At 37.0% G+C, this 18,014-nt stretch overlaps 3 protein-coding genes across 5 annotated transcripts; 2 read left to right on the forward strand and 1 right to left on the reverse strand.

Annotated features, from left to right (window-relative positions):
• Window positions 1–5,391: 5,391 nt before the first annotated feature.
• LOC125220052 (dof zinc finger protein 1-like) lies at window positions 5,392–7,024 on the forward strand. 3 transcript variants are annotated; one of them, XM_048122170.1, is made up of 3 exons: window positions 5,392–5,496; window positions 5,562–6,049; window positions 6,714–7,024. In XM_048122170.1, exons 1-3 carry the CDS (start codon window positions 5,461–5,463, stop codon window positions 6,721–6,723), a joined length of 534 nt encoding a protein of 177 aa, XP_047978127.1. In that variant the 5' UTR covers window positions 5,392–5,460; the 3' UTR covers window positions 6,724–7,024. The 3 variants fall into 3 exon arrangements, with proteins under 3 accessions (XP_047978127.1, XP_047978128.1, XP_047978126.1); XM_048122171.1 differs by lacking the exon at window positions 6,714–7,024 and adding an exon at window positions 6,333–6,628; XM_048122169.1 differs by lacking the exon at window positions 6,714–7,024 and adding an exon at window positions 6,345–6,628.
• A 2,563-nt stretch (window positions 7,025–9,587) lies between these two features.
• LOC125218391 (ORM1-like protein 3) lies at window positions 9,588–13,512 on the reverse strand. Its single transcript, XM_048120048.1, has 3 exons — window positions 13,166–13,512; window positions 11,873–12,021; window positions 9,588–10,030 (listed from the first exon to the last, which is right to left on the reverse strand). The coding sequence occupies exons 1-3, from the start codon at window positions 13,349–13,351 to the stop codon at window positions 9,892–9,894; spliced, it is 474 nt and encodes a 157-aa protein (XP_047976005.1). The 5' UTR covers window positions 13,352–13,512; the 3' UTR covers window positions 9,588–9,891.
• An 831-nt stretch (window positions 13,513–14,343) lies between these two features.
• LOC125217585 lies at window positions 14,344–16,439 on the forward strand. Its single transcript, XM_048119105.1, has 3 exons — window positions 14,344–14,427; window positions 15,004–15,355; window positions 15,558–16,439. Exons 2-3 carry the CDS (start codon window positions 15,086–15,088, stop codon window positions 16,062–16,064), a joined length of 777 nt encoding a protein of 258 aa, XP_047975062.1. The 5' UTR covers window positions 14,344–14,427; window positions 15,004–15,085; the 3' UTR covers window positions 16,065–16,439.
• Window positions 16,440–18,014: the final 1,575 nt, after the last annotated feature.

Here is an 18,014-nt window from a genome sequence, read left to right on the forward strand (position 1 = left end):
CTCGTTTTTTGTTACTTACTGTTCGTTCTAAGATCCGTAAGGATCTATTGTCCGGTGTTACAAATGGTGCTATTGAGCGTGCAGGTGATATTCAGTGAACGGCTAAGGCTTGAATAAGTGGAGAATCAAGTAGTGCCAGGGTTCTTTAGATATCTTGTATTATATTATACTTGTGATTAGCTTGTGTAACTGGTGTGTGCTTGAAAGATTGACAATCTATCGAACTTAAATGCAGAAAGAGGATTCGGTAATTAACCAATCACCATTGGTCTGACCCTACAATAAAAAATTAAATTTAAGGACATTTTTATATAAATATGTTGAAACCAGTGTTTTAAAAAACGGACCGGACCGACCGGTTCGACCGGTTGGACCGCGAACCAGCAGCTGATCCAGTCCGGTTCGGCCCCTAAAACCGTTGGCATGTTGAGCCGCCCTGAACCGTCGGAACCGGCCGGTCGGACCGGTTGAACCGAAAATCGGAAACCAGTTTTATTTAAAAGCTTGTTTAAAATATGAGACTAGAAGGAATTGAACCCTAAACCTCTAGGTAAGAAACTAACACCTCTACCACTTCACCACATGGTCTTGAATGAAATATTGTGAACATTAATTATTGTTATACATTAACTCCATTATTGTGAACATTAATTATTGTTATACATTAACACCCTAGGGTTTTGTCCACACAAATTAATAATTTGTGTTTAGTTTTATACTTTAAAATAATTTTTAGTTATGATATGTTTAATTTTAATTATAAGCCACTAAATGTTATTTTTATTGATGTAATATGGAGTATATATTATTAATATAGTTTATTACTCCATATTTACTAATAATTCAAGTTTAATTTTATGTAATAACTAATAATACTATTATAGTATATATTTATTCAAATTAACTAAAAATTGATATTTAGTTTTATATATTGTCTATAATATTATTTCACCATATAAATGTTTGAGATAATATGAATTTTATCTATTTATTATATGTAAAATATGTACTTTTTTTGGCTACATTATGTAAAAATTTATATATTTAATAAATATATAAATTTTACCATTCACTTACTTTAAATACTCTTAATATTTAATTTACTTAAAATATTTAATATATGTTTTTGTTATATGTTAATATTAATTGTAATATATTACTCATTAAATTTAATATATTTTGTAAGAGCATATTTAATTTTATATTTGCAGGTAAAACGGTTCGACCAGTGATTGAACCGGTCGGACCGGTTGAACCGTGAACCAGTAGCCTCACCGGTTCACCGGTCGATCCGATTTTTAAAACATTGGTTGAAACCTTAAACTGTATACAAACGATACTCTATCTATTACTCCTTCTGTTTTTTAAAAATAGCAAATATTTCCATTTTTGGTCATTTCTTAAAAATAGAATCTTTAAAATCTTTCTATTTTAGGACATGGATCCTACAATCCACTAACTCTACTTTCACTATTTTTTTCTATTCATCTCTCTTGCTTTATTCATTTTTCTCTCTCTCTCTCTTACTTTACCTATTTTTCTCACTTACTTTACCAATTGTGCATTAAAACATGTGTCGTTTCAAATGTTTCTATTTTTTGAATACGGAGGAAGTATTTGAAGAAATGAACAAAACAGAATGGAACTGAAAAAAATTACACCAAAAATAATAAAACAACTAATTACATATTGAGGTGTCGAAAACACTCTTTCTGCAAAATAAATTACGTTCACACTAATAATCTCATATTAATGTATTGTCCCTAAAAATAAAACGATTCAATCCTAGCATATAAAAGCAGGGGCGTAGCCACCTTATGGGATATGGGGCATTTGCCCCTCCTCATCCAATCATTTCTTTGTATATTTATACATAATTTTTTGATTTCATACTTCAACCACACTAAATGCCCTTCTCAAATACTCTCTCTGTCCCACTAGAAATGAAACGTTTTCCTTTTTGGGTTGTCCCATTAAAAATAAAACGTTTCTTAAAATAGAAATAATTTTATCTCTACTTTTTCCTCTCTCTTACTTTACTCTCTCTTCTTTAACTCACAAAACAACACTAAATAAAATCTTGTGCCGAAAAGCAAACGTTTCATATTTATTGGGACGGAGGGAGTACATAAATTTTTCCTATGTATTATATTTTGAGTAAAGGCCATAACTGGTCCTGAACATATGATCATTTTATTATTTTGGTCCTAAACTTTATCTTTTGGACTTTTGGTCCTGCACATTTCAAATCGGATCACAATTGGTCCTCCGTCAATAGTTCCGTTACTTTTATAACTGTCAATGGGTTTGACAAATTTTGACCAAATTAGACTTTAAGTTTTAATTTTTAACACACTAATTAATTCCCTAATTCTGATTCCTCGTCGCCCTCTCCTTCTCCTTCACAAATCAGCGAACCACTCCAATTCGTCGCCCTCTCCTTCTCCTTTCCTTCACTCTCGGAGACAAAGTCGCCGCTGACTACAAATACTCCATCAGCATCGTCGACATTGGCCTTCCTGGTCAGATAACCCCTTACCCAACTTTTTCTCGGCGATTTGGTCGCCATCGCTCCAGCACCCGTCGTCTCCTGCTCGAAATCGGGCTGCTGGTGCCTCGCGATTCGCTGCTGCTGGTGCATCGAGACCAGCCCCAGCCCCGAATGAAAGCAGAGAGTCCTGTGAGTCGAAAATCAGCAATGAGGATTCTCAATTCGGGGCTGGACGGCGATGGCTCCTACTTCGATCAGCAGCCTCGCAACTGGCGGACAGCAGTGGCGGCGATGCCTGTAGTGGCGACGATATGTCGGCAACAGCAGCGAGAGAGAGTGATAGAGGTGTGACAGAGAAGGGGAGAATCGGAGGGGGAAGAGTGAAAGATGGGCTGAAGGTGGCCGACCGCAACTGCTCTAACTGGACTCGCGGCGACAAAGAAGCAGCGGCGGGCCGGCGGCGGCAATTGCAGACGGTGGCGGCGAACATGATGTGAGAGAGAAGAGAGGGAGGAGATGAAATTAGGGAGTAATTTGTCATATTTAACAATTTAATTTGGTCAAAATTGGATTTAATACCCCATTTTATACTGGCGATTGTTAGCGATGAAGTTGATGGCCGGCGCTTTACCATTCAGAACTTCAGCGAAGAGGTCGGAGTTGTTGAGCACGTTGACGTCGTTGTTCGAGCCGGGGACCCGAAATACGCATGCCAAATCCATAGCCGATAGTCGGCGACGGCCTCGAGTATAACGGTGGGGTGGGTGCCTTTGTGGCCGCTCGTGTATGACCCTTTCAACGCCACAGGGCAATTCTTCCATTGCCAATGCATGCAATCGACACTCCCGAGCATCCCGGGGAATCCGTGCACTTGTTCGTGAAGTCGGAGCAGAAACTGACAATCTGCGGTGGTTGGCTTCTTCAGAAATTCGTTGGTGAAGGCTGCCCGGACGCCTTTGCATAAGTTCAACAAACAAAGTCTCCCAGTGGATTCTTCGACGTGCAGGTATTCGTCGAACGAATCCGCCGTTTGTCCAGTAGCAAGTGACGGATCGCCGCAGTACATTTCTGGAGCGTCGTGTGGCTAGGACGGCCAACAACGTCGAACCCTTCTCTGAAGTACTCTTCCCGTCCCGCCAACGTATTCGCGATATGCAAAAATAGCGCGCGTGACATACGGAAACGGCGACGGAAGTAGATATCTCTCCATACCGGGTTCAGATTGAAGTAATCACGTTCCAACCTTGCGGCGGCTTCCTCCTCCCTACGTCGATCTTCTTTTAGCGATTCTTCCATTATTCGACGCATTTGCTCAAATGGATCCATAATGGATTAAATTTGGGAGAAGAAAAAAAATAAAAGAATGATTTTATAGAAGTGATTGGAGAGGAAAGAAAGACAGATGAGTGAATAGATGTGTGTTTGTGTGTAAAATGGAGATTTGAGAAGAGTATTTATAGAATAAAAAAAAAATTTAAAATATGACCGTTGAACGATTATATTACCGTTTTTTTTTTTTCAAAAAATTGATTTAAAGAAAAAATGAATTATGACGTCATAATTCCGACGCCCACTCGCGGGTCAGCGAGTGGGCGTCACGCCAGCCGCCCGCGCGCGCCACGTGGCGCCGGGCGCGTGTCTCGCGAGCTCGAGGTCGACCTCGCCGGGACGTGTCACGCGTCGAGACAGCCCATCTCGTCGGGACGAGACAGAACCTGCATCGCTGTCTCGATGCCGTCTCGTCTCGTCTCGACGAGATCGAAACTGAATGCCCTGTTTTATGTTATCTCAGAGTCATTAAAAACGAAATAACTCTCAAATTAATATAAAGAGGTAAAATCACTTATAATAGAAAGAAGTATTACCGAACCAATTGAAACATAAAGTGATTGAATTGAGCATTAGCAAATGAAAACGCATAATTTCAAACAGGACAACCTGACAATCATAAAGAAAAATACACAGAGATGACTCATGTTGTTGATCAGTGTTTGAATTTACAAGGTCGTGGGATTAATGGAAATTTTTTCAATAAAGCTTTGCAACCAAATTTTGTACAATAAAAAATTAGTTTATTTAAAAAAAATATAATTTATTTATGTATTTAATTAAAAAGTGTAGATACATATATATAGTATAGGGAACGTGCATAATATTATGGTATTTGTGTATATTTTTTTAAAAAATTTGAATCATAAAATATAATTAATGCATACTTTAATTCAAATTTAAAAAATAATAGAGAAATAATTCAAATATACAAATAAAAAATTGAAAATGATGCCAAAAACTAATAAAGTGTTTTTAATTTATTAACTAACTATATTTATTAGTTTAATATTTAATTAACACATCAAAATGACCAATATAATCTTATTTTTGATTGTACAAAATTTGATCATTTATCATTACTCTTTTGAGGTCTTATTAGAAAAGGCCCAAATATACGTACCATGGATATATAGATTAGTCAATGAACTGGAAAGCATATATAATAATGTCTGTCAACTATTAATACTTTACAAAATTGTTACCTTAATTATGGCATAGTGAACAAAGCACTACCTTTATACTTATAATAATATAACGAGTCGAATCTTTTCCATCACACAACTTTTTTTCATAAAAAAAGAAGCCCAAAGTATGAAAATATGCAACATTAGTAAATACATTCCGACATAATGAACGAACATACGTCATAAGAAACTGTTCTTTTTACAAGATGATCAATTATGAGTTTCAATTAGTATAATTACTTAATTATGAAGCTACGCAAAAGACCACTAAACAAAGCTAAGGATGACATAGTAGAGAGAGAAAGAGGAATGAATGCATACATTATAGATACACAATTGGGAGGTGGGCCCTTCTCAAACCATTTCAAAACATTCCTTTTCCTGCTTTTAAACACACTTTCAAGAAAGCAACTGCTTTATTACTTCTTCAAACACCTCTCTCTCTCTCTCTCCATGGATTCAACCGCTGCTCAATGGCCTCCTCCACAGGTATAATAATAAACACAAACTTATTTTTTGAAAATTCATGTTTTGATAAAAGATTAATATGATAGGTGAATGAGAAGGTGAGGTGGTCAGGATCAAATGAGAGGAAAATGAGGCCTCAGAAAGAGAGAGCTCTCAACTGCCCTCGCTGCAACTCCACCAACACCAAATTCTGCTACTACAACAACTACAGCCTCTCTCAGCCCAGATACTTCTGCAAAACATGCCGCCGCTACTGGACTGAAGGCGGCTCCCTCCGCAACATCCCTGTCGGCGGTGGCTCCCGCAAGAACAAGCCTTCTTCCATTTCCACTAATTTGGTGCCTTCGCCACAAAACCCTAAATCCCACCATTTCAAAGCCCTAAGCGAGATCATCTCATCTTCACTGCCGCAGCAGCAGCAGCATCTCTCCTTGCTGGCGGATCCGTACTCGTCGTCGCTGGAAGGGCTTGTGAGCGGCTATGGAAGCTTCCAGGGGCTTCCGGAAACGAGCGGGAAGCTTCTGTTTCCCAACAATGGAGGAGATCATGGATATTGGAATGGTGGTGGATCATGGTAAATTTATCCATTAATTTTCTATATTTTTTAATTACTGATGGGAGATAGCTTGGGAAAAAAACTGACCTAAATATTGTGTTCCAGCGTTAGGTAATTATATCTATGTGGAGTAGTATCTTTGGTTGTTATATAATAATAATAATAATAATAATAATAATAATAATAATAATAATAATAATAATAATAATAATAATAATAATAATAATAATAATAATAATAATAATAATAATAATAATAATTACTATTATTAAGGATGTTGGTGTTAGAAGCTTGTTTTTAGATATGGCTTCAGGTTGCAGTAGCAAGTGAATAGAAGAAGAGATTGCAATTGGCCTTGATTTTTGAATGGAATTAACCAGCTGCACTACTAGTTTATTCTTCTATCAACACAAGGAGAGAGAGCTACTATGGAAGTAGAATTAAGTCTCATTTTCTTTGTCTCTATAATTGTGTAATAGGAGTAACTTAATTATAACTCAACTTTTTAATTATTCAGCTTAGTAATGGAATTGCTATATCTTTGTTTGGAAACACTTACTTTTTTGTTAATGTCTTCAATTCTCTGATTTTGGTATATCATGCATGCTATTGATTTGGAATCAGAAATATTTACAAATATGTGGGCACTTTTTTCATGAAGATATTTGATTATTGTGGTTAGGTCTAGCTAGTTAGAGGAGATAGTTTGTACACACCTGCTGCATCTTCAGAAAAAAGAGGAAAGGAGATTTACCTAATAATGGTATTGATATCCAAACAGGCATCAACTGTGATACAGACTCATTCAATTCATTCACACATATAAATAGATATATGTAGTGGCAATAAATAGATAAATTTCCCAAGTTGCTTTTAAAGAGTTCCCCATGCCATGTTCACCTTTCCTATCACTTGTTGAAAGATCTGAAAAACCCTACTCACTTTTGTCATTCAATGGGACCCACAAACATTCCCCTAGACAATTGTGCTGCTGAGGAATAATCTCCTCTCCCACACTTATATCTATTCCACAGTACACCCTAATATATTTAATATAATATATTGTTAGGAACGTAACCCAACGCAAACTTCAAACTAGATTTAGACAGTTAGATTTCAAGATTTGACAACGTCATTATTGTGACATTGTCAATCGATTGACATTGGATTGATATGTTCTATTGACGTTATTTGTCATCAGTTAAGATCAAATTTTGAAATTTAACAGTCCAAATCATAGTTTAAAACTTTTGAGTTTGCATAAGAGATGCAATTTATATTTTATCACTATCCTATTATATACTATTATATACCATTGGGTGTATGGATTTTCATATATTGTTATTTGCTGTAATCCACTGTGTGGTGTGGGCATAATCACGACCCAAAAATGTGTAGCACCACAACCCATGAAGAAGTTTATTTTGGCATCGTTTCCATATTTATTTTCCCATTCAAAAATTTACTTTTCATTTTCTTTTTCTTTTAAAAGGAGATCAATATTGATTCTGCTTTAACATCAACATCCATGATTACTTCAACCCCATTTTATTAGATGGAAGACTCAACTCAAGTCAATTATAAATTATTCATTTATTTTCGGGTAAAACACATTTAAAGATCCTTTTACTAATAGTACTTCCTCCGTTCCACTGAAAATGACTCACTTTCCTTTTTAGTTTGTCTCAACCAAGATGACTCATTACTAAAAATGAAAACACCTTTCTCTCTACTTTATTCTCTTTCACTTACTTTACTCTCTCCACTTCACCACAAAATAAAGTTATACAAATTTCCATACCGCCCAAGAAAGCGGTCATCTTTCTTAGGACGGAGGGAGTACATTTTATTTCATTAGATCCTTCTATAAATGTTTTGGTTCATTAGGTTCATGTACCAATGCATTTTTTGATTTAAGAGGGTTTTTGGTTAAATGTTTATTTAACGGACTTCATAATTAATTAAATCTTTCTTGTGATAATTACATTGAATTTTTTCTCTTATTTATTTTGAAATTAATCCAATTGCAACGACATGAAATATTAATAAATTTTTGTTTCCCAATGCTTCTTGAATCAATATTGCAGCTGAATTCGTTCCAAAATAAATAATTTGAAAAAAATCAACTAACATAAGAAAAGTTAATTAAATTTTGAAGTATGTTAAATAAATATAACCAAATTAAGTACAAAATCTCTTAAAACATCTTGCATTAGTAATAGTATAAGGATCTAAGGGGAAAAAAATGTAGAAAGACCTAATGAAACAATATGTATTTATTGGTACAAGTATCTAATGAATCAAAGAATTTGTAGAAGAACCTAATGAAATAGTAATATACTCCCTCCGTCCCTGATTAAGAGTCACACTTTTCCATTTCAATCCGTTCCCAATTAAAAGTCACACTTCATTTTTACCATAAATAATAAGTAGGTCTCACATTCCACTAACTCAATTCACTCACATTTTATTATAAAATCAATATAAAAAATGGATCCCACATTCTACAACTTTTTCAATCAACTTTTCTTTACATTTCTTAAAACCCATGCCCGGTCAAAGTGTGACTCCTAATCGGGGACGGAGGGAGTACTTAGTACAAAAGCCTCTAGTTATGTTTTGCCTTTATTTTCGTATGTATTAATTACAAAAATACATAACCATATAAACAATTTTAGCATTTTCACGCTTAATTTTCGTGAATAAAAAGTGTATTTATAATGCCAACAGTAGAATTTAGTAATCAGATTCACATATATAGAGAGAGAAGGAGAGAGAGTAGCGTCCGTACTATTTTATCGTTTCGCGAGTTGGAATGCATGTTCCTTGTTTCTGCTATATAACGGCCACTACTAGACATATCACATTCACAACAATGCAACTACCCTCCATGTGCACTATCATCGCTGTCACTAACACAGCATATGCCTCCTTCCATAAAATTCCTCAATCAAAACATAACATCCTATTTTCAATACGAATCAAATTTCTTGTCTTCACTTTCAACTTACTCTCTCTTCTCCAGACTCCAACAAATTGTCTCTTTTGGCTCCAACCACATTATCAAATGAAATCACAATATTCTACTCAACAAGCACATCACATAATAACGTGCATTGGAAAAGTTTCAACCCCATTTTCAGTACAACATGGTAGACACGGAATCGATGGAAAACGCATATGAAACGTATCTCAGTCACAAGACCAGTCACTATTGGCAGGACTATTATGTCAAAAAAGAAAGGAAAAACGGAGAGAAGCTACTGGTTGAGGGACGTACCTACACGTCCACAATCAACCAGTAGCGTCCACAAATCCTGAATCACCAAAAAAGCACATAATTATGTGCAAAGTATTGTCTTTCCCTAATCAATAATCCATGATTATTCTAAAAATATATATGTATATCATGCCTCCAATACAGAGCCCAATTTCAAAACGACTAATGTTGTATGAGACAAGTAGGACCCCATAAAACTCAAGTGGAAACCAAAGTCTCCACAACCACAATTACTAAATACTATTTGTCCCCTACGACTAAATACCAACCCATAAATTAATGGAAACATCAATCAACTCAACAACGCACTAGTCATCCTTTTGTCTCCACAGAACATAGTACTCAAGCATCTGCATCTATGATATAAAAGTTAAAAAAAAATGTGTGACAAAATGCAAACAGTACTTAATAAAAGAGTTCCATAGAGAGAGTATCCAGCTTCTGAGGGGTTTACCAATAGCTAAACAACCGACATCTTTTCAGTTCCCAAGCTGCACAACTTCAGCAATCTCTAAACCCGAATCATAAAGATGTAGGACTTGAAGCTGAACCTTCACATGGATGCTTAATAGACACAAGTTCATTGATCAGCGTTTATTCCAAAGATGCGAACTTTATGCATGTTTGGGAACTTGGCAACAACCAGAACAAAAACAGCTAGAGTGTTGAAGAAGAGCATAGGATGTTGATAGTCAGTTGTATGGGAGGCTATCAAGTACCTGATAAAAGAAAGGATGCATCCATCAAATACACGAAAAAAAAACTTCCATATGTAGACATATGTTTGGACTTCGAGTCAACCCAAAAATGCACCATAATATACTACATGATGATTCTTTGTCTAGCTAAAAAGGAAATCATTCATGTAATAAGTTTTCCCATTTTAAGTCCCATCATGCGCACAAGCATAGAATCCCCTGAAGAAAGTATATATAGAGCACGGTAGCATTCTTGTAAATGAGGATAAGTAAAGACGATAACAGAAAAAGAAAATGCACTCTTCCGAGTCAAACAAATCCTAAAACATAAAGTACCGCCAGAAAGATAAGACGAAAATGTCGCGCAAAGGGGTCGGATCCAATGTAGGAGCTAAAAGGCCGAATGCAAGACGCCAAAAAGAAAATGAAAATCATATAAATACATAAGAATGTAGTATCTCCTGACTTCAGCAGAAATTGCATGCTTTCAATATTCCTATTACGGAATTGGAAATGTACCAGGTATGCTGCCAGGTTAAATTGTGATTTGTGATACTTTTCCAACAATCACAAGCCAATCTTTCAACAGAATGATAGATAAAACTGTCTTTTACCATATCATGGGACATTGCTTACAGCTCAATTTAAAGTATAACTCACTTTTACAGCTTTAACTTCAGAAACTTTCCAGGCATTGGAGGCTAAGTTCAGTGGTTAGTTATCTGATTGTGAATATTGATTTGAAAGTACTAAACTGCTGTGAGGACTTCTATTACCAAACGTGCTTTAAAATAATGCAAAGAAAACGAATAAAAAGCCAAGATAACGCAGCTGCATACTATTAATGTTCCATGTTAATCTTAGAAAAAAGGATGGAAAACAATCTTTCCACATGTTGTGTAGGGTAGATAATTTTCCATAGCTAGGATGGGGAAAAATAATTTGGGCAACCCCATTTCCCTCCTTTTCACTCCAATTCATTATAATAATATCATGGGCACTGCTGTCTGCTTATATATATTCAGCTTGAAAAGGAGAAATTTGTTATGCAAACAGCAATGAAAAATATGATATTTGAATAATAGATTTACTATGAGATTAATTAATGACTGGCCAGCCACTCTATTCATACAATAATTCTCATAAACAAATATCTTATAATGTATACTTTAATTCTCAGTGACTCAGCCTCTTTTAACCTTAAAGGCCACTGCAAAGAAAATCTTAAAATTAACATCACATGGCTAATGAAAGCACTTTGACTGCATGACATACAATACATTTGGAAACTCTCAAGGAATGCTTTACATGTACATTAGCTTCACAAATGAAGAGGGCAGGAGGATGGATTTAATCTTTCCCAAGGGAAACATACAACTGAACATCTCTTTTATGGCTAATGTAGAGAAGAGGAGAATCGAACAACCTTTCTAAGAATGAGGTGTTATCAAAATGTTATTTAGAAAAAGGAAAATATAGCAATCGTATCTTCAGAAAAAAAGTTATCATTGTTAATTACTCTTATCTAATCATAACCCTTCTTACACTGTATCAGAAGATAAAGGATATTGTGCTTTAGCAGGGTTCAGATCCCCTGCCAATTCTTAACCTAGTAACCTCAAACTTCAATTCTATCCCTCAGGTGACAGAAATGGTTTAGCTTAAAGGACACCAACATACAGTAAAGTACCAGTATTGTTGCTTGAGAGAAGATGTGCTTAGAGGATTCACATATTCACATTAATCGAAACAAAGCAAAAAGTATAAATAAAGCCTATATAACTAAAAATGCAGTATGAACTATAGCAAGTAACAAAAGACCAAAATGTAAGGGGAAGAATAGAAAGTGATATGAAAACTTACAAAACTACAGGAACGACTGTTAAGAACTTCCTATTACGAGTAAGTTGTTTGCCACTGTCTATTTGCTCCCACCAAGTCAACCTATTGTAGATACCCTGATCTTCTGCAAATGGAGTCCCCTTCTTCCAGTGAAAAAAGTGATATGTGACCTGAAAAAGATCTCAGAAGATAAGAATATGAAAATTTGTGACATCAAATAAATGCAAATATCCTTTCCATGGTAAAGTTGTAGCAGCTAAACAAACAGCATCAACAAGGCTCAATCGTGGAATGATGGAATACTCAACCAATTAATGGTACATTTCCCATCAGAAACTGATACAATAAGCTATCCAGATACTTCATGCATACAATTAGCACATCTGCCTTTAACAGAAAATGGACATCACTACAAAGCTCTTTAACAGTCAGAAACAACATTGGATTGACTTTATTTCAACTTTTAGCCGACAAACAATAAAAAATATCCCTGGAAGTTATAACATTACAAATTAAAGAATGAAATGCGTGAACGCCTCAGTACCTAGAAGAATTTAGATAGGTATATGTTGATTATTGAACTCTTATATTAATGCAAATGAGATTTCAGTACCAAATGTAAAGTTTTGATTTGGTTTCCACGCAAAAATGAAGGGGTTGGGGGAGTTTTTGTAAGCAAAGAGAAGTTGAGCATGTATATAAGAAGTATTACTCAAGTTGGAAAACTTTAGTGGAGAATCACTAAACGTGGCATTATTGTTGACACTGAGAGAGCTACCAAGAGTTGGTGATCGATTCAACATAGTATCTTCTATTAAAACGACATGTAACTATAATTAAATAGGCATATGAACAATCAGAATATCAATTCCCCCATACTCAAGATAAGGAATTCCTCATAATGCACTCTTCCAATGGCTTTCCAAAGACTATCAAATCCTCCTTGTTTTAACATGACAAAGATTAACAACAAGTCAATCAAAAACAGAACTCCACATCATCCTGTGTGAAGATAATTATTGGATCCGCAGCATAAATCAAATCACTGCAATGCTTTCAGGATCTTAGAATTCTCCAATTTATCATAAAAGAGAGAAAATCTAATTGCGTAGCTTAATCCGCGTAATAAATCAAAATTCGGAATCAGTATCTAAGCTTATTCAACAGAAATTTCCTAGAAAATATTAAACAGAAACAAAATTCAAATTCCATGAGGAAGCGGTAACACTCAGAATCGATGATCAGAAAATCCTAGCAATAAATCTAGTAAAAAAACGGAATCACGACATATGCATGAGGAGGAAGGAGGCATACGAGGAAATGAGAGAGATGAACGACGGTCCACGCCATGCCGGGAGAGCAAGCGAAGACAGAGAGGACCATGAGCCATGAGAAGAAGAGTATAAGGATGTAGGTGCTCCAGACGCCGGGGTAGGTAAACCATTCCGTGTTCCGGTTCAGATCCGTCGTCGGCGCAGCCCGAACGTACAAATTCGCCATATCCCCTTCCCAATTTCTTCCAATTCAGCTCAACTCAACACTTTTCTTTTTCTAATAATAAAAATTGATGTTTGGATTTACAAATTACGGTGAGACTTGTATTCCCCTCAATTTCTTTTTCTTTTGATTTTTCTTTTTGGGGAAGTGTTTAGGCTTTTCCGAGAAGCCGATTGCAAATTTGAATACGCATAAGTGGGCCCCGATCAAGGAGCTGGACACTCTAATTTAAATACTATTTAATTATTTTACTCGTATCAAAATACGCTCAACTATAAATTTATCGTTCATTCATTAGTCATTTTGAGTTTTTTATAATCATAAAATTGGTGTCTAAATAAATAAATTTTTATTTATTCAAAATTTTCTCATAAATTCCAAAATTGAGGCGCATATAGTAAGGAATGAGTTTTGACTTATGGCTTGTGAGAGAATCTGAGTATTTCCTAATTATATTGAAAAGTAGGATGGAAATAGATTGATTTTCTTTTTGTAATTTTGTTGTTTAATAATAACCAATAAAATCTATGCATCATGTATGCATAAGTGTGCTGCCTTTTGCATAACTGAAAGTAGAAATTGTAGTTCTAACAATCGAAATCAAAATGTTAGAGAGAAATATGACATTGATTAAACTGGAAGGAAGTACACAAATTATGTTTCTACAAAAGTTGGAATGGAAACTCGAAATTATGTAATTAGGCCCCTTTTGATTGCCTTGATGCTAACTGTGATAAGGTTGTTGTATATGGATTTCCTTGATATTGTGGATATAGACATATATCACATTGAGCTTTGGCTACCATAATAACGTTGTTAATTTGAGTTATATGATTTTTGTTTGGCTCACATAAACTACAGATAGCAAGGTGCAATGTTAGTTTTGTCCTCATCAATTTTTTGTACTGCCAACTTTATCCCTGGAAACCCCAAGTTATTTTGGGGCGAAATTTAGAGTGTGGCGCCCAAACATAAAACGCGCGCCTAAACTAATTCTTTTCGTTGGTGATGCCCATGGAATTTAAATAGTGTGATTGAAGACTTTATCACGAATTCGCGTTGACATATCGCGACAGGAGGTAAGTTTTCTGAAATTGTTATTGTGTTTTTGGTGATTGGAAGATGTATTTGTTCAGAACGGATGTTGGGTTAGTTTTCGAAGATTTATTCACATGGTTCCGAAGTATCCTTGCCCGATTTATTGAGGTTAGAAGTTCAGCCGTTGTGCGTCGCATCTGTGATATGTTTTGCTCCATAAATTATGTTTATTCCGATGGGTGCTTGTAATTATGCTTTTTGTTTATTTGAAAAAAAGGATTTACGGTATTGTTTGTTATATTTTGCATACGCACATTTCATAGCATACTTTAACATCAACGGACATTTTCCACATCTTTTAGGGCTGTCAGAACTTGAATATGTGGTGATAAGTGTCTAATTAACATGTTTATGTGGTGTGATTAATGATTCAAATGTGTATTCTGAGTTGTAAAATTGTTTGGTACCATTGCAGTAGACATATCTCACATATCTTGCTTGTTATGGCATCCCCACATATGGATATCACATGTGTATCGATTCCCAAATTTTGAAGCTGCAGCTACTTACTTTCAATCTCATTTGATATTGCAATGTTTGGATTGTCCCCTTGATAGGTAGTAGCGACTTGGCATCGAAAAAAATGTGAAATGGGATAGGTCAAGGCGCGTCTGGTCCGTTCGTGAGGAAGAGATCCTTATGGCCACGTTGAAGAATTTGACGGCGAATGGGTGGAAAGCCGACAATGGTTTCCGTACTGATTACCTAATGCGGGCGAGGGAGGCGATCAAGCGTGAATTTCCTAATACGGACATCATGCCACACCTGCACATATATTCGAAGATAACAACTTGGAAGAGGCAATACAATTCCCTCAAGATGATGCTGAATCTTAGCGGTATTGGATTCAATTCGGATGGCACTTATAAAATAGAGTGTGATGATGAGCAGTGGCATCAGTTTGTGAAGGTTCGTTATTGCACACATATCATTACGCTTTAGTAGATGTATACATTCATCCTACTGATTAAAATAGTCCCTATATCGTCATTACTACACTATATTCTTTGAAATTAATCACTGCCTCATTGAAGTATACATAATTACAACATGCACAGTGCTTCTTCCTACATACATTATAACAAACATACTTGAGGATTTTGTTGTGCAGAAATACAGGCATGCGAAATATATGCGTAACAAATCTTGGCCTCAATTTGAAGACTGGATGGAGGTTTTTGGAAAGGATAGGGCTGATGGAGAAAGGAGAGTTGATGTTGGGGCTGCTGTCGGACAAATATATAGACATAGAGAGGAGGTACCTGCCGACGATAGTCAATCACACCCCATGACTTGGAGGAGCTGTTTTGATGAAGTTTTCCCAGAAGGAGTTTTACCCGAGATGATCGATGAGAGTCAGTCTGTTACCGATGGGGGGTTTAGCGGGCGCAGGTATTGGTGCAGGAGTCGGGCCAGAGGGGAGCATAGGAGGTACAACAGGTACTGGATCCGGTACTGGTTCAGGTGCTGCTACGAAATTGCCCAAAAAGGATGCGAAGAAGCGCAAAATAGAAGACAAGATGGACGGAGTCATATCTCTAATGGGTCAGATACACACCGACACAAACGAGCGCCTAAAAGAGATATCTTCAAGGATTGGGTACGAGTTCGATCTTAGTACCAAAAGAACAGAGGTGTTTGAGCAGCTAAAAGGAATTCCAGGCCTATCTTTGAAGCTACAGTTTTATGTATCGAAGAAGCTTGTGAAGGAACCTGAACTCTTGGACCTCTTCCGTGGATTGCCGGAGACTGCTCGGGCGGCTTTTGTGTTTGATCTCCTTGAGACTGATGGGAAGCTTTAAATTATCTAAGGCATAATAGTACTACTATATGAATGTTTGTTAGACTTTTAATGGCATAGCTCTGTATTTGTTGGTGAATTGGGACACCTTAATTCTCATGTTGAAACTCCCCAAGTTGTGGTTGTTAGTACATCCGACTATAGTATATGATTCGCCGCAAATTGTGTTTTTTGTAGATTCCATGAACAATTGTATGCTCATCAGATCCGAGTATGAATTTCTTCCAAAAAATGTTGCTGGATTTGACCCGTCGATAACATATAGATAATACTTACGTCGTAGGCTCAATTGACACCCCAAATTATACAACATTTTTACTAAATGAGACCACAGAACCCCATTACATTAACTGATGCTTACATCAACAACACACGACTTAAAAATTTAAGGATACACTAGTCCACAAACAAATTATCTCAGTACCAACATACCACCATGCACATAAGAAACCATAATAAAACGACTACAAGTGTCCATAAAGGTCAACTCTCCGAGAATCTTTATTGCGCGTTTGGAACGGGACTCCAAGAAGCACAAGAGGAGCCTTTAGGCGATGATAAAATCACCGTCCCCCAACCGTTAGCCTGAGAGGCAGAACTCGGCTTGGATATGTCGGGAAAGCATGTAAGGTCAACATCAAAAAGCTTCCGACGAACCCTAGCTGATGGGCCGAGCATCGGCGACGTTACTTCCTCAGAGTCAGCCGGTGACTCATACTCCCTCCGTCCCATAAAAGTTGAGTCACTTTCCTCTTTGAGTTGTCCCAAGAAAGTTGATACATTTCCATTTTGGGTAAAAATTAGGGATTTTAAACACCTTAATTAATGATGCCCTTATTACAATTAAAATCTAATTAGTCTTAAAATTTTCAGATAAAAATAAAAATAAAAATTCACCCACCCCGGGTCCCCAACTAGCAAATTCATTCCATCCGTCCCTCTCTCTCTCATCTCAACAACTCTCTCTCTATTTTGAAAAACCCTAGATTCACAATTAACTTCTTCTCTTCGCCGACCCTTCCTTCTCTTCCCCTAAATCTTTCTCTTCATCCCCTTAATTGCTTCGTCGTCATTGTGGGAACGTTGGCGGCGTTAGCCCATCATCTCTAGCCGCCCTATCTCTCTCGATTTCAATTGTACCATGGACGATTGTAACCCAAATGCAGAGGGTTGGGTGAATCCTCGCCGCCCCCTCACGGTGCAACACCCTCGTCGCGGTGAGCTCGCTGGCAATGTTGGCCCATCATCCCCAACCTCAGTTTCTCTCCACCCTCTCTGCGCCACGGACGATTGCAACCCAAATGCAGAGGGTTGGGTGAATCCTCGCCGCCCCCTCACGGTGCAACGCCCTCGTCTCGGTGAGCTCGTTGGAAACATTGGCCCATCGTCTCCAGCCTCAATTTCTCGAAATTCCCCCTGTACCGCAAGCGATTGTAACCCAAATGCAGAGGGTTGGGTGAATCCTCGCCGCCCCCTCACGGTGCAACGCCCATCGTCTCCAGCTGCCTTAGTTTCTCTCGATCATCTCTGTATTGTGACAGAGAACAATCGAAATGATGATAGTTGGGTTCAACCTCGCTGCCCCCCCACCGCGACGCCACCCCCACCTGAATTTGAGCTTTTCGGTGGCTGGATCGACAAATGTCACATGGATTTGGGCACTTACGATGATTCAGCCAACAAAAAGAGAGAGCGCAGATCAGAGAGCATAAGCATGGATGATTCTTACTTCGATGAACTCCCTCCTCACCCATGGCCTATGGAAGG

This window comes from Salvia hispanica, chromosome 4, assembly GCF_023119035.1.
Source record: "Salvia hispanica cultivar TCC Black 2014 chromosome 4, UniMelb_Shisp_WGS_1.0, whole genome shotgun sequence".
NCBI lineage: Eukaryota > Viridiplantae > Streptophyta > Magnoliopsida > Lamiales > Lamiaceae > Salvia > Salvia hispanica.

Coding starts and splice junctions, on each gene's coding strand:
- LOC125218391 (XM_048120048.1), bottom strand. CDS start 13,351: ATGGCGAATTTGTACGTTCGGGCTGCGCCGACGACGGATCTGAACCGG. Junction 12,022..13,165: donor TTCATCTCTCTCATTTCCTC/GTATGCCTCCTT, acceptor GATCTTTTTCAG/GTCACATATCACTTTTTTCA. Junction 10,031..11,872: donor ACAGTCGTTCCTGTAGTTTT/GTAAGTTTTCAT, acceptor TTCTTTTATCAG/GTACTTGATAGCCTCCCATA.
- LOC125217585 (XM_048119105.1), top strand. CDS start 15,086: ATGGCCACGTTGAAGAATTTGACGGCGAATGGGTGGAAAGCCGACAAT. Junction 15,356..15,557: donor AGTGGCATCAGTTTGTGAAG/GTTCGTTATTGC, acceptor TTTGTTGTGCAG/AAATACAGGCATGCGAAATA.
- LOC125220052 (XM_048122170.1), top strand. CDS start 5,461: ATGGATTCAACCGCTGCTCAATGGCCTCCTCCACAG. Junction 5,497..5,561: donor CTCAATGGCCTCCTCCACAG/GTATAATAATAA, acceptor TTAATATGATAG/GTGAATGAGAAGGTGAGGTG.